Source organism: Tiliqua scincoides, chromosome 5 (assembly GCF_035046505.1).
Source record: "Tiliqua scincoides isolate rTilSci1 chromosome 5, rTilSci1.hap2, whole genome shotgun sequence".
NCBI classification, from domain to species: Eukaryota; Metazoa; Chordata; class Lepidosauria; order Squamata; family Scincidae; genus Tiliqua; species Tiliqua scincoides.
The window spans coordinates 19,377,063-19,401,078 of record NC_089825.1 but is presented as its reverse complement, the minus strand read 5'-3'; the positions used below and the strand labels follow the sequence as shown (position 1 = coordinate 19,401,078).

The window sequence follows — 24,016 nt, the reverse complement described above, 5'->3', positions numbered from 1 at the left end:
ATCTCCCTGTAGCCAGCAGGGATGTCACCTGCTCTCCTCGCCAGGCAGCCTGCGTAGTTCCCCGAGCTGGTCCTGCCCTGGAGGACAGATCGCAGGAAGCATTGGCTACAGGTGATCCGGGCTCTCTCCAAACCCCCCCCCCCGCTTTCTGCTCCAGTTTTCTTGCCAATGCTGCGGGGGTTGTTCATAATCCTGCTCACGAAAGGTACTGGGTGGGGTCAGCGAGGGAGATTTGGTCCGAACTTAGCTCTCCCCTTGGTTGAGTGGAGGACATGGGTTTGCCTGGGTGGCTCCTTCCCATCCTGCTCTTTGCTCATCTGCTGGGGTTTGTGGTCCATGCCAACCGAGGGCGGACAGAGCCCGGCAAAGAGAGAGCAATGAAAGGGAAGCAGCCTATTTACAACCACGTCAAGAGTGTGGCTCTTCCTGCCTCTGCCTGGAGCAGACCCACGGGCAACACCATCTTGGCACAGAGGCTCGCCCAGGAGGTCCCTGCCAGCGTGGTTTCTTTCCTGTACACGGGCGATTCTCAGGAGCTGAGGTATGCCAACTGCTCTGGGCGGTACGAGCTGCCTGGCTTGCCTGGCAAGTCTCGCCTGTCTTTGCACCCTTTGTTACATGGCGCCCTGGACACCCTCATCCACACCACCAACTTTCTCAACATGATTCTACAGAGCAATAAATCCCGGGATCAGAACTTGCAGGAGGACATCGAGTGGTACCAAGCCTTGATCCGAAGTCTGCTGGAAGGAGATCCCAATATCTCCAAGGCAGCCATCACCTTCAACCTGGAGCCTTTGTCCTCTGGCCCTCAGGTCTTCCTCCAGGCCAGCCGACAGGACAGCCAGATCCTGCTGGAGGACTTATCCTCTGTGGCTCATCACTTGGCCAACTCCTCCAGTGAAACGGAGTGGTTCCACGGCTTGAAGCACAAGTGGAGGCAGCACCTGCACCGCAGGGTCTTGAGTCCTGGATCCAAGGCTTTGGAGAACAGCTTGAGAAGGAAGGATAGTTACTCTGCAGAGAAGAGCCACATCAAATGGTCCTCTCCCTACCTGGAGTGTGAGAATGGAAATTACAAACCAGCCTGGCTGGTGACTCTCTCTGCAGCTTTTTATGGGTTGCAGCAAAACCTCCTTCCCGAGTTCAGGTAGGGGATCTGGGGTTTTCTTTTTTAAGATTCTGTAGTTGTTGTTGTTAGCAAACTTAAATGAGAGAACAACTTCCATCAAGAATTTTTAGACGTTAAAGTTCTGAATGCAAACAAAGAAGCAAAAACATAGCAAGTTGGAATATGTTGAAGCCAGGCCGTCATGTTACTAGATTGTCATACAGACTCATGAATGATGTCAGTGAGGTCATTTAACACATGCAGCCAGGTGCAATGCAAGTTTACTCGGAAGCTAGTATCACTGAGTTCAGTGGGGTTTTCTCCGAAGTAGTGTGCATAGAATTGCAGACCTTGTTTTGGATCCTGGAAAACCAGAAGGCTGTTTTTTTTTTCAACTTTGAAAGACACGGTGTAAACTTTTAAAGAACATGAATGACTAATATTATGACTAAGGTTGCAGTCCTAGAGAGTATGCCCCACTGAACACAGAAGGCTGTCTTGTAAAGACCATGTCTCCATTTAGCTGCATAGCATGAGCCTCTAACTCATCCTATAAAAAGAAATAGGTTCCTTCCTCTAAGAGGTGTATTGGGATTGAGACTGTCATGCAGCAAAAGAAAAGAAAGTTCTCTGAGATGCTTTTTCTTATCTCACTGATCTGGGAGCTCAAAGCAGCAGGGAATAAATTTCATGATTGGGGTAGTATGGATACCCAGAACTTTAAAGCAGGCATATGACCTCTTGTGATGACTTCTAGCTCCAGTCAATGTGCAGATGCAGTCATTTGGTAATGTTATGAAGAACAATAAAACACCACAATTAGGTTCCAGCCAAAGTTAATCATGACGATGGAAGTTAAAATGCTATGGAAAGCAATTTCAGTTCATTGGGTCTGACATCAATGACTCCAATTGCATTTGCTGCAGCATCCTATGTAAGCTAACTCAGACGGCAGTGAGTTCAACAGGGCTTCCTAGTAAGTGAGTGTTGGACTGCAGCCTCAGTCATGCCTAACGTTTGCTGGTTTGGGATCAGTTACATTAGAGACTTGAGTTCAGTTTCATACATTTCAACAATCCACCTCATGCAAAGTTATCACTATGTCATCTGGTACTGGTCAGATGAGCTGTTTCAGTGATTGATCAGCTTTAGAATACATGTAGATGATACACGTGCCTCCTATATCCACTGCATTATGGTGGTAGTGCAATATAACGGGAACCAGAAGAGCAAATGATGGGTTGAACTGTAATAACATAGAGAGTTACCATTATCTCTGTAGCAGTGATGATGACAGATTTTTTTTTTCCAGTCTTACGGTCCCAAAGCTTCAGACTAGTGGGATGCTTATGGTATCCTGCTTTATTGATGGAGAATTAGGACTGACAGTGATTTTCCCTCAGTCTGTGATTGAGCTGGGATTGGGATCCAGGCCTTTTGGTTCCTCAGCTTCTTTGTATCTACCCAGGCAAGGGCCTAGTTTCTCTATTCATTGATGCTGTGATCACCTGATACAACTCCAGGGCTTCTCTAATGGCACAATCCCATACATGTCTACTCTGTTCAATTCAATGCGATTTAATCCTATGTAAGTATGAATAGGACTGTAGTCTTAATCTATTAGGGTCCTAATCCTATTGTGGCCTAGTGCTACCAGAATTAGTGTTCTGGCAGGGGAAGGCCCTTTGCAAGCAGCCAAAGCTGGGCCGCTGCCACGTACTTCCGGGCTGCTGCCACAAACAGTGAAAGGCACAGAACATGAAACAGGGGCTCCAGGTGGCTCAGCAAGCACTGATAGATTGGCGCAGGGATGGGGAAGGTTTGGGGACATTCTGGGGCAGCAAAGGGGGAAGACAGGGGTGGGGAGCAGACCAAAGGGGGAGGATCTTGGCAGCATGTGCATGTCAGATCTTATCCCCCATTTTTTGGCCCACCCCACCCCCTTTCTCTCCTTGAACTTATGCCAGCTATATGGCTAGTGTGGGTCCAAGGCGACCCATAGGCCACCAAAGACCTATGCAGAAGTACATAAAAATATTTCTATTTACCTCTGGCAGGCCTCCTTATTATCCCCCACCTCAGCATTGGATGCAGCATATGCTCCACTAGCCCAGCTGCATCAGCGCCAATGGTAGGAGATACGACTGGATAGTGGGTTGTTCTGTCAGTTGTGCTATAGCAAGGATTGCTTTTGAAATATCGTGGCTGGAATTTTTTCCCCAAAATAGGTGTGTGGTTTGGCTTTCTGTAAAAAGGATCTTTCTTTCTTTCCATGCCAGGTACACAGTAGAGATGTATTTGCTTAAACAATATTATGTACAGGGTTGGCCCCATATGTATGTACAGTGTACATATATACGTACTATTATGTACATTGTTGACCCTGTATGTATGGTTAATGCAAACTATTATTTTTCTCATATTGCAGCTGAGATTGCAATATGTTCTGTTCTGAGATTGCAATATGTTCTGAATATGTGTCTGTTCTTTACCTGGCTTCCTATTATGCAGGCTTCCTCATGAGGAAGCTGCTTGAACCATTCACTAATGAGGCTATACCATATCTCCAAAATTAGACGTGATAGGGCAAAACGGATGCCATTTTTGGAATCGGCACCCCAAATATACCCAGGAATTGGTGTAACTTTTAAGGAGGCAAAATGTGTGTTGGCCTGTGTTATCTAACTGACTGATAAGTGACTGGATGCTCCCTACTTACCCTTTCTCCTTGGAGACAGGGCTATGGTGAAAGAACCTGGCTTGTTAAACCACACCACCGTATGTTACCTGGGAACTGTAGTTTAATTGCAACCTACAAACCAGGATATGAAACCCACAATTTGCCCTCGGAAAATGGTCCTTTTTGAACCATCTGTTCTGGCGTCCAGCCTAGTAGCAAGAGAACTGAGTTGTCCCCAAGCATACAGAAGTTGGCCATCTCTATTTAAAAGGATCTTCTTTTGACTGTTTGGTGCTAAATCATACTGCTCAAAACTGAAATATAATTTTCATTTTTTTAAAAAACCCATTCACAATCTGAAATTACAAAAACAACATAGAAAAAATGTATACCTGTGTCATTATATCATTAAGATTAATCACCACACATGCCTCTCAAAATAGGCTTTTAATTTCCCTTTCTCTGTGTCATTGAGTGATAATGATGCTTTTAAAAATTCCAAACTCCTCTGTCAAGCCCTTTAAGAGTAAAATGAAATATTCAATTTGCTCTCCTTAAAATGCTGCACTGAGTCTTCCCCCAGCAAAATGCCTCTGTGAACCATCTGCTAGGGGACATATTAATGTTCTAGTTCACATGCTCCTTCCCATTTTGCTGCTTGGAAGCAAAGAAATAACCTTTCAGTGCATTTTCTCACAAAACAAGACTTCAACATTTGATATCCTTTCCAGCTTTTCTCAGGGCTGCTGCATTCTAAGCAGAATGTTCTTTCTACACAGTCATTTTTTTTTAAAAGACATTCTACCTATTTAGGAAAAAATAAGATGTTTTCCAATAAGCCCTCTTTACCAAGGACAGTATCTGTTTGTTGGAACCTGCCCCTAGTAAATGGCTGTCTCTATTTTTTCCTTTTGATGCCTTATTAACGGGTCCAGCTCAAGATCTGCCAGTGCTTCAGGCAGATCACCAAATAAACGTTGCCCTTACCAGCTGAATGTCACAAACGTTGCCCCCTAGCTGACAGCACGCAGGTAAACATGAAGAGCTGCTCCCATGCTTCCTGGATTTGAAAAGGAAGAGGGGAATGAAGTGAAAGAGGGAGATGAGAATGGTGAGCTAGAGTCTCTCTTGGGAGACATTCTATCTCAAGGGTGTCAAACCCATTCCATGCAGCTGGCCATTCATGGTGCCTGCTGAGGTTCCGGAATTGACCTTATTAACCCATTTCTGCCCAGCCCACATGTGTACACATTTGATCCCTGTTGCATATATGCAATGTTGGGCAGAAATGGCTTAAACAGGAAGTGATGTCATTAAGCAGATGATGGCCAGAAATAAGCGCTTTGTTCTCACATTGGGACTTATTAGCCCAATTATCAAGCTGAGAAAGCCCAGTTGTTACCTGGGTCACCCTTTCAGCAGTGCCATTTCTGCCGAGGTGTTGCTTCACAGCTCAGCGGCTGAGAGGTGCTTTTCGAAGCAGTGCTGCTGAAAGGGCAGCCCATGTGATAATTGGGCTTTCCCAGTACCCCGGCAGCATCACCCTCACTCACCCCTCTTGGTCCTCCCCTTCCCCTTTTGTGTTCCTTTCTTTCTGAGGCCTCCTTCCAACTCTCCCTCCCAGAGCCTCAGCAGAAGTGACAATGATAAAAAGGCAACCCTGGGAGAACCTTGTGGACTAAATAAAGGGCTCAGGCATATTCAGCCCATGTTTGAAACTGCTGCTTTAGTCAATCACATGTCTTTCCTTTACCTGCTTCTTCTGCTATGTGTAGGAGGAGAAGCAGGAGTGGTGAAGGCAGGCAGAGAACAGAGGCAGGTTGAGGTGGGCAGCGGATGGCAGAGGCAGGTGGAGAGTGGGCGGTGAGCCTGCTAATCCATTGGCTATGCCAAGTGCCTCAGACAATCTCCTGGATAGGCTAGCCCCATTTGATAATAGTCCCATAATTTGTTATGTTTTCCCCTTGCATATTTATTTTTGTTTTATTCATTTTCATGGTTTATATCCTGCCTTCTGTACCCAAGTACACCCAAGGTGACATGTAAAGTTAAAATAACACCCGGGATGCAGGAGATCTGTGATAGAATGCCTTGACATCTTTACTGCCAAGATGCACATGGGCTAATTTGATGAGGGGTGCAGGTTGTGCTTGGAGGGGAGAGAGGACTTCCGCATGCCTTCAGCCACTTCATTTCCTAATTCTTTTTTTAATCCAGAGAGCTGAAACCGGATGAGTGTGGAGGCGGATGGGGGATGGACATGTCAATCTTTCTATCAACCAGTTGCCTGAGGCAATAGTCTCAGCTGGCCTCATGTACGAGCCTGCCTTTTTAGTGGGGTAGTGGTGGAGAACGGGACTCAAACATCTTACAGTTTTGCATATAGAAACTCTCATCAAGAGCAGAGTTGCTGGCAGAATTCAGCCAAGCAGTAAGAAAGGCTATTTAATGAGCTCTTTTGATTCAATTACTGGGAAATCTCCAGATATGCTGTGATCCATGCCATACATCTGAAGGCACATTAGAAACCACCAAAATCTCATTGACAAGATAGATTTCAGCTCTAACTGCTTCAAATGGTCCATTGGGAATTCCCCTGCACGTAGATCCTAATTCATATGCCCACATTGCTGTACCCAGCTTTCTGATTACATTTATTTTCAGTGAAGGCTGCTGTTCTTTCAAAAAAAAAATGCAGAAAATGGTAGTATTGCATCTGCTGAGTTCTGGGAGGAAAAAAGAAGCTGCTTGTACTACTGAAAGATGAACTGTAGGGAATGAGGACAACTATGGGCGCAATCCTAACCCCTTATGTCAGTGCTTTCCAGCACTGACATGAGGGTAATGCAGCTCCGAGGTAAGGGATCAAACATTCCCTTACTTTGAGAAGGCCTCCATGAGTGACACCCAACTGCAGGATGCAGCACATGTCCCATTGGCACCGCTATGCCAGTGAGGGAAAGCACTGACATAAGGGGTTAGAATTGCGCCCTATGTTGTTTTTGTTGCAGCAGACTGGTGACACAATCCTGTGGTGCCTCTGCACTGGTGGAGTGACCACTCTGCTGGTACAGACTGTTGCAAAGGTGCCATAAAGCATGTTTCAACAGCACACCAACTAGGCCTTCCTGCCAGTGCCAGTGTAAGGAGCGATGTGTGCCAGAACAGGTAAGCTCTTCATGGAGCAGAGCAGGGGCCGGAAAGGGTGAGGAGAGGGTGGAACAGAGCAGGGGGAGGATGGTGAATGGGGTGGAGGTGGGCGGATCAGGCCTGGGGAAGCAGGGTCGGTGGCACTGGTGCGTACCATATCCTATCCCCCTTCCCAGATCTGATCCACCAACATGTGGACTTGTGTGAGCGATTTTGCTGGCACAGGCCTCAGTTGCCCCATTGCGGTTGCTGGGGCTTACCCTGGGGCAAGGGAACTGATTAGCAATCAGCTGCACCTGTTGCAGGAGGGAGTCACGTGACTTGGGGAGAGATGTGAGCAGAGTTACGTAGGCTGTGGTGGAGTGGTGCAGTGCACCACTGGACAGCCAATCAGAGTGGGTCACAAGACTGTCTTGTGACTATGAGGTCGCCCTACTCTGATTGGCCGGCCCCAGCATATATGGGGCAAGCACAGACATCAAGGGGTGGGTTGTTCTGGTGGAGTTTCTGCGTGCCATGCTGCTGGTTTGTGTACTGATTTGGACTGCCTTCTCGTGACTGTGACCTGCTCTATCCCTGACTTCTGGACCGTTTCACTTACTCTTCTGCCTGCTCCTTTTACTAATACCGTCTTCTGCATCAAACAAGCCTGTGTCTGCTTCTCTGGCTCTATTTGGGATTGCCTGCTTCTTGTGCTGTCTTCCTACGCTCCCGTGCCACTTTGCTGTCGGGAAAGCAAGGGCTATCCTCCCCTGCTGCCCTGACAGGAACAAACATCCCCTTACCCTGCAGAGAGCTCCAGAAGGTGAAATTCCCCTACAAGATGCAGTGGAATTGGTGCTGGCTTCACTGTGTTGGTGTGGGGGAATTCATGCTGGATTGGACTGCCCAATGGGTTTCCCCTGGAAGTTGTAAACATTTAACAGTGACTCAAATGTTGGTTAATCAAATGATATATCTGAGTGTGCGAACTGGCGCTCAGTGACTTGCCTGAGGCATACCAGTTGCTCTTAGTGCTATATGAAAATATATCCTAACTGTGGCAGAGGGGCTGTGTTGATGAATGTGATAGTAGACCATAAAGAAGGGCTCAACTACAGTACTTGTTTTTAGTGGCAGAACTCAGCTCTGGAAAATCTGTTGTAGTAACAAAAGTCTCTGACTATGCAGGTCTGCTTTCAGCTCATCGCTAACAGTCACATCAAATGTGCACGGTCAACATCTCCGTCACATATTTCTTCTCTGGGTGTGAAAGTGACTTCTGACATACACACCCCTCCATGCATAGAGAGACATGTCTGACTGCAGGACATGGAAGTGACAACAGCAAACCCTGAAACAGCCGCTAGATCCATGGTCTTGATTTGGATCAGAGGTGCAGCCTAAGACATTTGCACGCAAAGCTCAAATGTACACAAGTTGTAAACAGTGGTCGCCTTTGACACGCAGCAGTGTTGATAGAAACACAATCAATTAGCACAGTAAAGCTCAGAAGGTCCATTGGTTATTGTACTTATTTCATATACATTTGAGCTTGGCATAAAAATGGCACAGGCCATTTCTTGCATTTCATGGCCTTTAGGTTTCAGTGGGAACTGTCCTCCCCTTTATATTTGTGTGTGTGTGTGTGTGTGTGTGTGTGTGTGTGTGTGTGTGTGTGAAATGAGGACAACACTTGCATGTTGAAGTGAGCATCTGTGGATTTGATGAAGGTTTATGTCACAAAAGGTAATTCGCCTTCAAGGGAACTACAGAAATTGTGCCTGCCTGCTAATTGATAACATTTTGTGTATCTGATGAAGAGGGCTTAAGTCTACAGCAGTGTTTCTCAACCAGTGGTATGGGTACGACCAGTGGTATTTGAGGTGGTGTTTGGTGCTTCCTATGGGACCCCTGGACCTCTGCCACCCAGCTGCACGTCAAGGAATGTGACACAAGAAACAATAGTACGAGGTTCGGTTTGGCGGGCAGAACTCCAAAGCATGCTTTTCTGTGCTCGAAAAACCATTGCACCCACCCTGATCTTCTTACTTGTGTTTGTTGTGTCACATCTTGCTGGATGCCTTTAAAAGGGAATTGGATAGATTTCTAGAAGAAAAGTCCATTACAGGTTACAAGCTGTGATGGGCTTGTACAACCTCCTAGTTTTCTAAATAGGCTGCAAGGGAGTGGCAACAGGATGCAGGTCTCTTATTGTCTTGGATGCTCCTGAAGGTGTCTGGTGGGCCACTGTGAGATACAGGAAATTGGGTTAGATGGGCTTTTGGCCTGATCAGCAGGGCTCTTCTTATGTTCTTATGAAGGGCAGGGGGATGGTGGGGAGGGGGTATGACAGGGTAGGGGAGGGTGATGACGGAGTGAGTTAGGCTGATTGGGTCCAGGAAGGTAAGTGGTGCTGTTGCATGCCACATCCTATCTCCCTTCCCAGGCCTGATCCACCAACCCGGGTCATTGTGGACTTGAACCAGTTACAGAGCTCATGCCGGTCTGAGTAGATCCATTTTGTAGGCTTGTCTTTCCCTGGCAAGGGGACATATGTCACCTTACTCTAAGGAGACTTTCTGCCTGCTAAGTTCCCCCGTGGGATGCGGCACAAGCCATGCCAGTGCCCCTGTATCAGCATAGAGGAATTTGTGCTGGATTTTCTGTGAATCAGCTACGCAATAAGCTGCACAGATAAGCTAGAAGGAGAATGCAGTGGGCCCTCCTTTTCCGCAGGCTTGGCATCCCTGGACTTGAATATCTGTGGATGTGGAGCCTGTGGCTAGTGGACTTCAGAGAACCTCCCAGACGTAACTGGCAGTGCCTACCTGTTGCATCTGGGAGATCTTCTGAGGGAGGTCATGTGCAGCCTCCCCATGCCTTAGAAGGCTTCCTGGACACTTCTTTTTTTTCTTTTTTTAAAAATATATTTTATTTATTCATTACAGATACAGGAAAGGAAATAGGTTTAACTTTGGGTAGGGTACAACACAGGTTACACATAAGGTTTGGCCCCAGATTCCAACATACATCATTCAGTTAACACAGAAAAAACACAATAAATAGAAAGGTTCGCATATTTAATCCCGGACACTTCTAAAAGGCACTTCCAGTTTGCTGGTTCCCCCCTTCTGATTTCATTATCTGTTGAAACCGGCATCTGCAAGGGGTCCTGAAATGGATCCCTTGTAGATGCCAAGGGCCCACTGTATGTGATTACAAGGATCTTGATTCTTAGACATTTTGACCCTCTTTGTCTTCAATCCAGGATTTCTCGTCTACCATCTTTGTGTTACTCCTTTGTTCCTTTGGGAACCTCCCCCCTGCCCCGATGTCTTACAGCCCTGTTATAGGTGACAACTAGAGAGGGGGGGCATTTTTGTGGTTCCTACCAAGGCATGAATACCCAGAGCCTTTTAACTGCCTCAGTGGTGTTCCTGGAGTGGGGCAAAACACTAACTTTTTTCAGAAACAGCGATGGTTGTGTAAAGTGCCCCTCCCCCTTGCCTTCAGAGCCAGTTGTGGCTGCAAAAGGGCACAATCCTAATCAGGTCTACTCAGAAGTAAGTCCTATTTTGTTCAATGGGGCTTACTCTCAGGAAAGTGTGGTTAGGATTGCAGCCTTAGTGTTTTGCACCCTCTCCAGGAACATCACTGAACTGCCTTTTGTCTCTGGGAAAAGTTTGTCCTGTTCAATTGGGCTTTTAATGGTCTTTGATGGCTGTTTTAATGAACAGACTGCTTTTTAAAAAAATTATTTTTACTCATTATATTGTAATCTGCTTTTCATTCTATCTTGTTTTTATTGTTTTAATTCGGATGATGTTTTGTTAGTTAGCTACCTTGAGTCAAATGCAAAAGGCAGCGCATACATCTTGAAATAAGTGGATTAAAAAATAATGGCTGTGAAGTGCTGTGAACTCTTGAATGTTCTCTAAAATATAATGATTGTGATGACTGTATATAGCCCTAACATGTGACTTCTTGTCCATGATAATTAGGAATGTACAGCTGGGCACCCATTCTTGTTGTATTAGGTTCCTTTGTTCTTTGTTTATTGGGTTCTTTGTATTAGGAGTGTACAGTAAGGTCAGAAGATGGACAATTTAGAGACATAAGCAAATTGACTTTCAATAGGCGAAATGTACTCAGTTGTCAGAGAACCTACAATGACCATTACTTGTCTGTTTATTTTATTAACGTATCACCAAGGTCTGGATTCTGCTAAGCAGCCCTGTCAGTCTGGATGAATTTCAAACTGAACTGATGCTGCTGATGAGCAAAATTGGACTTATCATGCAGTTAACGTTCCATGCCCTTATCAAACATCAGGACAGTGCAGTTAATAAGACTCCTGCTTAGTTTAGTAACTAGAGCATGTTATTCTAGTAGTTTTATTTCCACCCTATCTAAAAAGGTTCAGGGTGGACTGCGACATAATAGGAAGACGTATTTTAAAATCCAGCAGTACCTTGACTTGATTTTCATCACTTTGCTCTTTCAGCTGTTTTTGGTTAGAACCACATTTCAAATTTTGTCCGCATGCTTCCCTTTTTCATCCAGTTTCATCCAACCTTCCACATGTTGTCGATATCCATATGTTTATTTTTCTATTATTTCTAATTATTTAGGTTTTGCACACATTTGAATGCGCTATGTAGTTTGTTGCTTACGTTTTTCACTGGCCAAAATAAATTTGCAAGCGAAATAAGGCTAAGGTTTGACATTTACCCATTTTTGACTTTCATTCATGCTCTGGTTCCTAACCAGACAAAAGGGCAAGTTATTGCTGTAATAAAATAGCAAGGTAAAATTCCCAGTACAATTTCTAACACATTCTCCATCCATCTTTGGCCTTCCTGTTTCACCCTCCCATTTCTGGCTGCTTCTGCTCACCTTCTGATTCTCTAGCTTTCAGTTAATCCGCAGTATTTGGCCCACAGTCTGGCATCCTTCCCCAGCAAAAGAGAAACCCCTTTGGGGTAATTTGTATGTGCTCTCCCCCCCTTAATTAAAACATCAGCTGTGGAGGGGGATAGAATCATGACTCTTTGGAAGGTGACATGTCATCCTTTACCCTTGGAAATGGGAGCTTCCCTCCCAGGGCTTGCAGCAGATTTTGGGAGGGGCATTTTCATCAGGGCCACAGCACAAGGGGAAATGACCCCTCCTCATGCACTATGGTCCAATTAATCCCCCCATGACTGCTTTTCTTTAAAATTAAGAAACAAACAGAAGTTCAAAAGATATGCTTAGTATCACATCTGGTTTGAAGTTAGACTGCCCCTCTCTCCATATGACTCTGCCTAGTTTCAGCTTCCCAAATGCCACTTTTTAAAACTTGCTTTGGTTCTGCAGTCTGATTTAACTGTGTTCACTTCCCTACTTGGAGCTCATTTTTCTGCAGGTACTTCTTTTCAGTGCACCTAGTCCTTTAGGTTTTCCAACGTGTTCCGGATTCCCTTCTCCCCTGCCTTTAACTGCAGCTTGAACTGCAGACATTGGCAAATGCTGACACCTTCAATTGTGCCCAGAAGAGAAGAGAGAGCCAACACGGTCATCAGAATCAATGAAGTCTCACAGAATAAATGCATGCCACTTCGTAAACATTCACACCCATTGCTAAAAAGCAGCTACGCGAGCTAAATCGCGCATCTTCTTGTAGAATATTCATAAAATGCACATGTCCACCGCAGATGACTATGGAATAAATTGTGAGTGTGTAATTATTTTAGCATTTTACAGTTTTTTCCCCTCTGTGTTTTGTGCCACCTTCAGCACTCCGTTTAGTCAGAGGGAAAGTCAGGATGTAAATCTTTCCCATAAATCATTTAAATTTAAATTGCCCTATAAATAAATCACTTAAATAAAGAAATAATTCCCATAAATCATTCAAATCAATAATTCCCATTGGGTCAAACTGGAGTTTGCAACTCCCCCAGTCATACTTCTGGAAGAAATAACTTTCACACATGTTTGCTGGGCAACTGATTGAACTTTTTCAATGTCTTTAAATTACAGGTATAAGTTAAAATGGATTCAAATCAGTCAAAACATTGGACACTCCCATTTATCTTTGTGTGTAGAAGGAGACCCCACTTCTACAGAGACCCAATGATGGGATGTGGAGGGGCCGTGACTCAGTGCTGGAGCACATGTTTTGCATGCAGAAGGTGACAGGTCTCTGGCTTGTCTAGGTGGGGTTGGGTGAAACCTCTGACTGAAGCCCTGAAAAGCTACTGCCAGTCACACTGCTGAGCTTCAAGAGCCCTAATCCCGGAGAGGACCCAGAAGCGACTTAGTCCACATTGCTTAAAAATCGGGGGTCTACTGTATGAGAAGAGGTTTTAAAAAAATAATAATATTAATAATATAGTGTAATAGTCACATGACTCAAATTGATTATTTTTTTGTTGCATTTATTTCAACAATCCCAAAGCTGTTTGCAAAGTGGCCCCCATAACTGTGCAAGCTTCAGGGCCCCCAAAATGTAGGTGTGCCAGTGGCGTCATTAGGAGGGGTGCACGGGGGTGTGTGTGTGACATCATATCTGGCCAAAGTTTTAAAATCTTGGTATTTTTGAATAATATTATCAGGTTATGTATCATTCGAAGTGTATTTCATGCAGAATGCAATGAAAGAAGCCATGTTGAAATATCTCTATTCTATCAAAGTTCTACTGAAATAGAAATATCTCTATTCTGTCAAAGTTCTATCTCTATTCTATCAAAAGTTATAGCCAAAAAACCATCGAAGGTGGGGTGCTGGTGCATCACCATGCCAACCACTCAGGGCGTTGTGAGCCAACCATTGGGGGATGTGAGCCTCCTGTTGGCAGTGTGGCATGCCTTGTCAATTAAAAAAAACTGATGGTATGCTTGGACAATTCTCATGCCTTCTCAGTGTGCCATGAGATGAAAACGGTTGACAATTGCTGCCCTAGCATCTACCTCAGAAGAGTAGTCTGATTTGGCCCTTGTAGCAATAGATGACAGAATCACGTGCTGCCTTAAATAAATGTGTGCTTCAAACATATATTGTGATATGGGCATTGGTAGGCTACAGCCTAATTCGTGAGATTGGATAAGGCTGCAATCCTAACCACACTTTCCTGAGAGTGAAACCCATTGAACAAAATAGGACTTACTTCTTAGTAGACCTGGTTAGGATTGTGCCCACAGTCTCATTTCTCTATAAAGATGGATCTCTTTACTGTGCCACCAGACATGTGGAAATGGCCCAAAACATTTTAACGTGCATTTTGTGCATTTTGTGCATTTAATGTTTTTACCTTGGCTTTCCACAAGATAATCAAGGTGGTTTACAATGCATCAACCCTCAAATAATGAAAAAGTAACAATAAAATAAGATAATGGTACTTTGCATTTGTGTTGGACTTTGGAGAATTACAAGCATTTTGTATGTATTATCTCCTTGTAGTCCTTGCAAGAATCGCAGCTGATGGGTTATTCTAGTAGTGCATTATTTCAAAAGGTAATCATATTACAATTTGCTTGTGATAAAATGAAAAGATAGTGGAGTATCCCACATAGAAGGAGGTGATTCTGTAAAATAAGGAGTATCCTGAGTTCAATTAAGTAATCTCACCCCCCCCCCCAATCAGGAATACTATACAAAAGAAGTTAATTCCTTTTGATGAGTAATATCTCATTGACTAATTAAGCTCATCACATTATTCTGAATTATATGCAAACTATGACAGTGACGCACCTTTTGCGATGCTAAGAGGGCTTACAGCAGTGGATCATGAGATCCATGGACATAGGCCCTCCATAAAGCTGGACCATTCATGAGACTTCATTTTCTGAATCCTGTTGCCACAAAAGCACAATTAAAAATGAACTCTAAAATCACCAGAGAAAGTTACATGACGTGTTGGTTGTATGCTAATTAGTCGTGTTCTTTTTTTTTTCTCTTCCATCTAGGGGTGTTGTGAAAGTGGACCTAAACCTTCAGAAAGTGGACATTGACCAGTGTTCCAATGAAGGCTGGTTTTCAGGAACTCACAAATGCCATTTGAATAGTTCTGAGGTAAGAAAACTTAGGAATTAAATTTTGCCTCTTGCAAATAAGTATTCATTTCATCTTGTTGATGTTTTGAATTGTGTGTGCAGGAGTTCTCATAATTTCCATGCCTCTGAACAGGAAGGAGCACTCCATGCACTGTGGGTTATACAAAGCTCCAGTCAATACTGGCCGAAGTCTTCTTGTCACCTGAGGCCATGTGCCAAATGCTCCCCAAAACCCAGTGATGTGCAAACTTCTTCTGCTCCCTGGATTGGAAAAGGAAGTGGAGGATGAATCGAAAGAGGAAGTGTAAAGGAGAGTGATGGGCTCTTTCCTTCTCATCCGCACCTCCTCTTATTTATTTATTTTAAAATATTCATGCCCTGCCTTTCTCCTTACTGAAAAGGAACCTGGACATTCCATCCTACTCTTTTTTCTGATCCAGGGAGTAAGAGAAGGAGAAGCAGTGGACTCAAGGAGACAGGCAGTGATGAGCACCCCTCATTGACTGGCTGCCTGAAGCAACTGTCTCATTTGGCCTTATTGGTCCCAATAGTGCTAACTGAAATCAAGCTGTGGTTGGTGTGTTGTCTGTTGAAACTGGATGACTGAATTCACATAGGTGTTGGCATCAAAGAAAGAGAGAGAAGTGGAATCTGGAATTTGGGTTGTCCTTGAGGGGATGATCCACAGTTTATTCACTGTAATGGAATACTATACAGTTTGTTGCAGATAGTCTTGAACCCGTCCATAGATGGCTGCTGTAATAAATGGGCTGATCTTTCCATTTCAGGGATGAATTTAGTGGTCTTTTAAAAACATGCACACATACACTGAGCAAACAAACTGTTCCTCCTCTGCTATACTGCTAAACATGCAAGGAAACACATATAGAAAGAGCATGTTCAAAAGGCACCTTGATAAAAATGGAAGTGCTGCTACTATATAGACAAGTATTTGCAAAGTAAGGAAAAAGAAAAGAAAAATTGCAAACTGCTCATAGCAATGCATTAAGGATAGAGAATGCACCAGTGCAGGCACAACTCAAGAGACTGTTATTCGATAATATATCTGCACCTGTCTTAGATGCATTCACACACCACACATGTTGTAATACAGGATTGACTCTCAATGACTACTGCACTATTGTGGCATGCAGCCTGAGCCCATGCATTAAACCCTACGGAGTTTAATGGGGCTTACTTCCAAGCAAGAATGCATAGCATTGCAATGGCTTTAGGAAAGAAATACGGGAGGAAACTATCTTGAGCATAGGTAATCCAGTAGGAACAGCAAGACAGGTCCTCCTCTGCCCTCAATCAGTTGTTTCCTGGTGCATGTTGTTTTAAATGTTTGGGTTAGTTTTGGTTGGAGACAGTGGTGTAGCAAGAGGGGGTGCAAGGCACTAAGTTTTACAGGAAGCTTTGCCACAGCATGCAGGCAGCCCCTTCCTCTTCCCTTCAGAGCCATTCTGGGAGCAAATGGTTCTGTTTTGCTCCCCCTGCCTGGAATGGCTTCGAAGGGGAGGGGGAGGGGCTGCTTGCTCACTCTGGTGAGACTCCCTGCCAAACTTAGTGCTTTGCTCTCCCTTTAGCCATCCCACTGGTTGGAGGAGTCTTCCGTTTACATAAAGATCAGCTTCTTTCAAAGACTTCACAGATCCCTCCTCTTGTTCTGTTAAGGAAAAAAAAAAGGCCCTAGAAAGGCCAGTTACTTGTGCAAGGTTTGGATGCTATAAATAGCTATTATTACCTTCTTCATCCAGTCTGAGTGCTGGAGAGCATAAGAAACACAGTTAATTATAGCACAGACAAATCAGCTATTGCCATGTTTTAGCACATTGTTTGACAAGGCCGTCCTCCTTGCTGCAACCACTTGGGACATGAAAAGGAACTACATTATGCATATTCTGTTTTCCTTTGCATGGCAGAACTTGTGTGCTTTGGTGCTGGGTTGGCGTCCTCTAGCATTGCCATTCTGCCCTGCTGGATTTTTGCAAGATAACAGCATGACTTTGCAGTGGCAGTCATAGATCTGGTACTTTGAAAAGCCCTATCTTATCACAGCACCCATATGGACCTACCTACGCTTTAGATTCTACTTCTGAGTGTCACTAGGGATAGGGAGGGTATGTATGATCCTAAAATGGTGTGACTTTTCAGTAGGAGCACTTTAGTTCCTATCTCCTACTACAGCTAAGGCTAAACATATTAGAAAAGGGGGATCACTTTTCACTTGTATATCTCTGTCTCCCCTTCTCTCTCCTTTTTCTGTAGTCTCTTATATATCTGTTTCTAGATTGTTAGCCCTGCCAGGGAGCAAGGGACCATCCTCTAATCCAGGGGTGGGCAAACTTTCAACTCTAGGGATCATGGACCTTTAACAATTGTGTGAGATGATAACAATCTGTGAGATGACAAGCTGCATCTGCTAAAATTCCCTCTTCCATACAATTGTTAAAGGTCCAGGATCCCCAGTTGAAAGTTTGCCCACTCCTGTTCTAATCTGTTGTAAAGCATCGTGTACATGGAAGGTGCTAAACAGACAAATACAATGGAATGCCATAATTGGGGAAGACCATTAGACACCCCCCATCGCAATCAAAACTCATAAGCAGGCCCTTGATGCTTTGATATTCTTCTGATTCTGTGGCTGCCATGGATTTTGCAGATAGGAGTTTTGTAAGAGTTTTGTATGAGTTTTGTAACTTCCATTGTGCTCTTATTGTGCCTTTAGCAATTGATGTTCCCTGGTGGAGACGGGGGCATTCCACACTGTTGGGATTGTCCCTCGTCACATCCAGTAGGCAGGTCCAGCCCAAGTAGTGGGAGTGCAGCTCCCAGCGCGTGGGGACAGGACCCAGTTCATTTCCTGCCTCACGTGCAGTCAAGTTGCCATTTCTGGAGCTCCCACATTCATTGCTGTTTTCCTTCTCTTTGATCCCCCCATCTCCATCTGCTGGACTGTGGGGTGGTTGGGCTTCCCGGAGGCTGGCAGGCAGCCTCTCTTTTTTGTAGCAACTGCTGCTTGCTCCTTTTAAATAAATAACCATGACAAATCAGAGAAGCAAGAATGCCCCATCCATTGGGTGAGGTGAAGTGGGGTGCCGCAGTTGTAGATCGTGTATGTGTGTGTGTGTGAGACAGGATGGCGGATTTAGGGTGTCCATCCTGCGTCTTCCACTGCCACTGCCTCCCTTCAGCCTGCCATGGATGCAATGCAACCCATACCGATTCACTTCCTCCATTAGAAGTGAGTGGAAAATTGATCTCCCACCTCCTTATCTTGCTCTTGGCACAGTTTCTTCAATGCCAAACTCCAGGGCTTCTGGTTTGATTTACAGGGACCCTACCAATGAGCTTGTTCATTCAGGTGGTCCCTTTAAATCAAATGTGGAAGTCCTGAACTTCGGACTTCCAAGGAGATGTGTCCTGTGTCCTCTGGTGGTGGTGAGCAGTCACGGAGGCCTCCTCAAGGTAAGGGAACTTTTGTTCCCTTACTTCGGGGCTGCATTGTGGCTGCATCAGTGCTGGACAGTTGGATAAGATTGGGCCTTTACTTTAGAACATAGGATTGTACTGCACTCAGTAACTCACTTGTGCAAATGAAGCATCACAGAAATAACATCAGAAAAAAGTCTTTATAAATCCTATGGCATCTCAGATGCACAAGTGTGAATCAGCTCATTGTACCACTTTATTTCTTTACACTTGAATACTGTGGGCTTGACAACCCCCTACCCGGGGGTGGGGGTGGGGTAGCAGCTGAATGTGTGAACTGATACCAGTGAAAGGCTTTGCATTCAAGGCGATATGGGAGTCCTAATTGTGCCATTGGAGTGGTGATGGCTGGTTCACCCATCCACTCGCTGTTGAGGTTGCCTTGTGCTCAGTTTGCATGTATGAACGGAATCCATGCTTTTCAGTGGAGCAAATTTACACATTCATTAGCTAGCCCATCATCAACCGCTGAGTAATTTTTTTACCTCTGCAATGCACTGAGCTGACATTTTGAGGGCGTAATCCTAATTCCTTATGTCAGTGCTTTCCAGCACTGGCATAGTGGTGCAAATGGGACATGTGCTGCATCCTGCAGTTGGGTGTCACAGAGTCCTCCTCATAGTAAGGGAATGTTTGTCCTCTTACTTCAGAGCTGCATTGCCCTTATGTCAGTGCTGGAAAGCGCTGATATAAGGGGTAAGGATTGCACCCTCAGTGTGCTTTCCAGCATGGCCCCCAGATCTTTCTTTGATAGTCCTGGCGCACAAAGGCCTCTCAGCATTGATGTGCAGTGCATGTTTATTGCCACAATGGACATTGCTTTGTGCTTGCTTATATTGAATCTTGCCTGCCTTGTGTTTGGAAAGGTCCTTCGCTTGGAACTGCAGAGCTGGGTGGGCACACACTCTCCAACTACCATGAGGAAGTATTTTTTTTTGCTAGCTGACACTCCTCTTGAAGGATTCTACTAACCTGGAGGAGGCTGTATAAAATAAATGTCTTGCGTTCTCCTGAAGTGGGAGCAACAATATGCCAAGTTCCGAGCCAGAAATCTTTAGATTCCTCCCACTCCCCCCTCAAGTGAATTCATTCCTTACAGCCAAAGTTAAACTTATGGCATTTAAAACAAACTTTTTCTCATAATGCATTCAGAAGCTTGCATTTTTAAACATATTTAAAACCTTCTGCAATTAAGCTGTTAAATAAATATCTCTCCAGGCCAAAATCAGAAAGAAGGGAATGCTCTGTGGTTTCTTTTCATTAAGGCAGCAATTGGGAATTTTAATAGATGTCTGAAGATGCCTTTATGGCTATTGGCTACTTGGCTAATAGCCCAGGTTGCTGAGTTGCCCTTTCATCCGTGGGTGCTGAAGACAGGAGATGGTTCCCTAATGTCGACAATAAATCACTCTCTCTATAGATTTGAATGGGATTCCAATCAACCTTGGAGGAGGTGACATCCTTCCAGCAAAAGGGAGAGGGCAGCTATATAAGTACTGGGGGAAAAAAAACAGTTTTACAGTTGAGGGAAGAGGAAAGCTGTGAGTTGGCTGAAGGCTGAAGGCACCTTGGGAGTGCAAAGCATCCCTCTAGAGATCCCATATGGAAAAACAAATCTGCTCAGTTTTGTAGGAGTGCCCATTTTTTGCCTCCATTTATGCTTAAATCAAATATTCCAAAGAGATAAAATAATCATGTTGAAATTCTGCTTGGCCATACAAGGCTCCAGAAACAGGACAATTTCTTTTTTTAGGAAAAAAAAATTATTAGATACCCAAGTCAAATACTGCCCCATAAGCTGACATTTAAATTTGGGTTTGGCATCCTATCCCTAAATATCTGAAGAGTGAACCTGCTGTGGTTTTTAATTGTTTTGCATGCAGAATCAATTCCAGCCCAATGTCTACTGCTTGAGCTGTTTTTAGATCTCAAGAGCATGACCAAAAGTATGACAGGATATAGAAAAGCAGGAGATCATGAATGATGCATGAGAACGTCTGCGGTTACTGTGTATTTCACCCATAAAACCAGAGCTGAGCTTTATTGGTTTCTCTAGGCTGAGCCAGGTTGGGTAGCAGGGAAAAGGAGTTTTTGCATGCATTGGTGGTCTGTCTGATTCCAGCAAATGTTGTACAACAGGTTGAAGCACCATTAAGAAAGTGGGGCCAGCTTGAAGAATAGCACGGCTGGGAGCCAGCCAGTCTAGTCTGCTGGAAGGGAAAAGTGGGGGTTGATGATCAGTTTGGTTTAGTAAACTTATATTCCACCTTGAGTGTTTGCAAGTACCCTACGCCTCTTAAAATAGCAAAAAACAATGAATAACAAATTAAACAACATGAACATAAACTGTCATAAGGCAGCATAGATCAAAATTATTCAGGGTGAACATAGCCAACAAACCTAATCAAATTAAACAACAAATACACTCATTACACACAGCCAGGAGAAGGCTCAAAGCCTCTGAATTACATCAGCCCTACTCCCTCCACTGTTGTCTCCCTTGTGTCAGCATCTAACAGCCCAATCCTAATGCTGACATGCTCTTGAGTGTTGCAAAGTGCTATAAGGCATGTTTGCGTCAACTCGAGAGCTGGCAGTGCTGGCACAGGGATGTGCGCCGGCCTGCCAACAGCATATCCAGCAGCTGTTGCTGGCCGACAGACGTAGGATTGTGCCAGGCAGCGCAGGAGGTGGGAGACAGTGGTGGGAGGGCATTCTGGGGACGGGGAGGGCAGAATGGGGGAGGATTAGACCCGGAAAGGGGTGGGATTGCAGCGGCAGCACACATTGATCCTAACCCCTGCTCCTGGGCCAGGCAGTCCTACGTGGGCTGCTTGTATTTGCACCACCGAAATAATTGCTGCAGATCCAAGTAGCTCCATAGGGCAGGTTGTTATATGGGGAAAATATCTCCTTACCCCAAGGTGACCTCCAGCAGCCTCTTACCCTGTGTTGGATACCATGCTGGTCATGCAGCCTGGCTGAACTGGAACAGCATTAGGATTGTGTTGTAAATTGTCCGTCTCTTGGAGCAGGAACCTATCTCTGCATGATGTATGATGGCACAATGTCAATTAAATAATAATACCACCAGGTTAGATGACTGCTTGCAGCAGAGCCTGCCCACCGGTGCTCTGGCAGCATGCGACTTCATGTGCTGCTAGAATGTGTTTTGCGACTGCCGCAAAGCAGCTTATGCTAGCAAAACACTTTCTCTGCCAGCAGGGCAGCCCAGTGGGGCTGAGCTGCCCATCTGCAACCCTATACACATTTACCTGAGAGGAAGTTCCACTCAAAGGAACTCAAACATGCAAGAGTAGACATGCATGGCAACTTGCTGTCAATTGATTATTCCATTGGTTAACTCTGCATTAAGTCGTACAGTATATAACTGAAACAAAATCTTTGAAGGAAATAAATACATTATTTGTAGAGAATGCATAGATAGGTAAGAGTGGGTGCCATATTGGAAGAGGCATTCTCTCCTGTGTGAGAGAAAATGAGGAATGTCTTCTTTAAGGTAGCACCTGCTCTGTGCCATGTTTATAACTACCAATGTTAGAAATAATATTTTAAACAATGTTAACCAATGTAATCAGACTTTATGGTTTTTTAATGGACAGGTAGCCCAATCCTGAAGCCGGCAACTCTGCTGGGTGCACCTCTACTGAGGCCACCAAAGGTTTTCTTGGGGGAAGGGAACTTTTGCCCTTCCCCTGGGCAAAGCCCCAAGCCCCGCAATGGGGTTTCTCAAGTCTGTGCTGGCTATTTTGTCGGCGCAGACTTGAGAGCAGAGGATAGGATACAGCTGAGCAGATGAGGGCCATTTGTGGCCCTAATAGAACAGGGGTGGATCCAGTATTTGTATTTTGGGTGGGGCATAAGCACTGCCTTAACTCCAGAGCCCAGGTCTACTGGCCAGGTACACCTGGGCTCCCAGTTGAACTTATTGCCTCCATGGCCAATTGCTGGGTGGGTAGATCTGGGCTCCGACTTGGACTGGGAGTCCAGATCTACCTACCTTAGTTCCACTCCCCTGGTGCCCGACTTTGCTCCCTGCTGATGTGACAGTTTGGGGAGGGTGCACACCCAAGGCTCCCCCTTGGATCCACCCATGTGGTAGAAACCCAATACAGCATATAATAGGGTTCTGTCATAAAATCTTAACTCTGAGTGGAAGAGAAAGATTCAAGCAAACAGCAATAATTGTATGAAAAAATATCTAAAACAGCAAGAACGTAACATTTAGTATGTTTTTTTATTTTTTATCAATAAGTAAACATACATAAACATATATAATATTGGCGGTTAATTCCATAAAGATTATGCTGCACTTGCTCCCAGTGTCGAAGAGATTGTCACTCCCGAATCGGCCTTTTCAGCCATACTAGACGCTGTTCCAGAACCACCATTCAGAGCGCGATACCATAGTCTTTCGAGACTGAAGGTTGCCAACAACCTATGCAAATACACCCAAAAATGGTTTCCAAATCTTTTCAAATTTTTTCTAGATACAGTTGACTTCTGAAAGAAATAAGTTCAAATATAGAAAGTGCCCTTAAATCTTCAATCTAATATAAATATGCAGGTGGGGATTTGACTGTCCAAGAATTTGAGGTTTTACAACTATTAAGGCACAAAGTATCCACCTACGTTGACCTTTCGACAGTCTCCAATCAGATGACAAGTAATTCAATAATATATTGATATCTGTGAATTCTAACATTTGGTCTGTTACCCTCTTAATGCTAGTTATAACCTGTAGCCAAAAGGTTTGGATCACAGTACAGAATCAGAACACGTGAATAAATGTAGCTTCATTCCCACCTCACTGCTAACTTACTGAGTCTATATTGAGACCTTTATCATACACGTGTTTGGGCATCCAACACACCCTAAAAAGTATTTTTTTGATGTATCAACTGTAGTTTTAATTCTCTGGAAATTTTAATTGTATTTGCCAATATTTTCTTCCACTGATTATCAAGTATAGAATCTCCCAATTCTTGATTCCACTTTTCTTGTAGATCATTAAGATCATATTCATTTAGGGATCTCAGATATTTACAAAATATTGTTACTGCATTGGAATGTACATGTAATGGAACTTTCATTCCATTATTAGAGTTGATTAACAAGATTTGGGGGTACTTGAGATGCTGAAATTGCCCCGTTCCAAACTTAGTTGCCAGTAGGTGTTTTAATTATAGATATTTCCAGTTGGCCACAGGTTTAAGTCCAAATTTATTAATCAATTTGGCTGCTGGCAGAAAGTGCTGATCCTGGCCCATCAATTGATCAAATGTAAAAATTCTCATTCTGGCCCAATTTCTCCCCCAAAAAGAATGTCTCCCAATTTTTAATTCAGGATTGCCCCATAAAATTAATCTAGCATGTGTAAAGGGGTAAAATCTATGCTTTGGCAGACCATTCCTGAGCTGCCCAGTGTACAGGGCTACAGCGGCTCCAAAAATGACTGCTGCCACATCCTGCGTGCTCCAGGCAACTGCCAGTGGCTCCTTGGGAGAAGGGGACTTTTTTTGCCCCTTCCCCTGGGTAAAGTGA

At 44.4% G+C, this 24,016-nt stretch overlaps 1 protein-coding gene across 1 annotated transcript in view; it reads left to right on the top strand.

Moving 5' to 3' along the window:
• The first annotated feature begins 272 nt into the window (after window positions 1–272).
• GPR158 (G protein-coupled receptor 158) overlaps window positions 273–24,016 on the top strand; it is a 136,742-nt gene continuing 112,998 nt past the window's right edge. Inside the window, exons 1-2 of the mRNA XM_066627615.1 lie at window positions 273–1,150; window positions 14,870–14,975. Of these exons, the coding sequence (XP_066483712.1) occupies window positions 273–1,150; window positions 14,870–14,975 (984 nt within the window). The remainder of the gene's footprint in view (window positions 1,151–14,869; window positions 14,976–24,016) is intronic.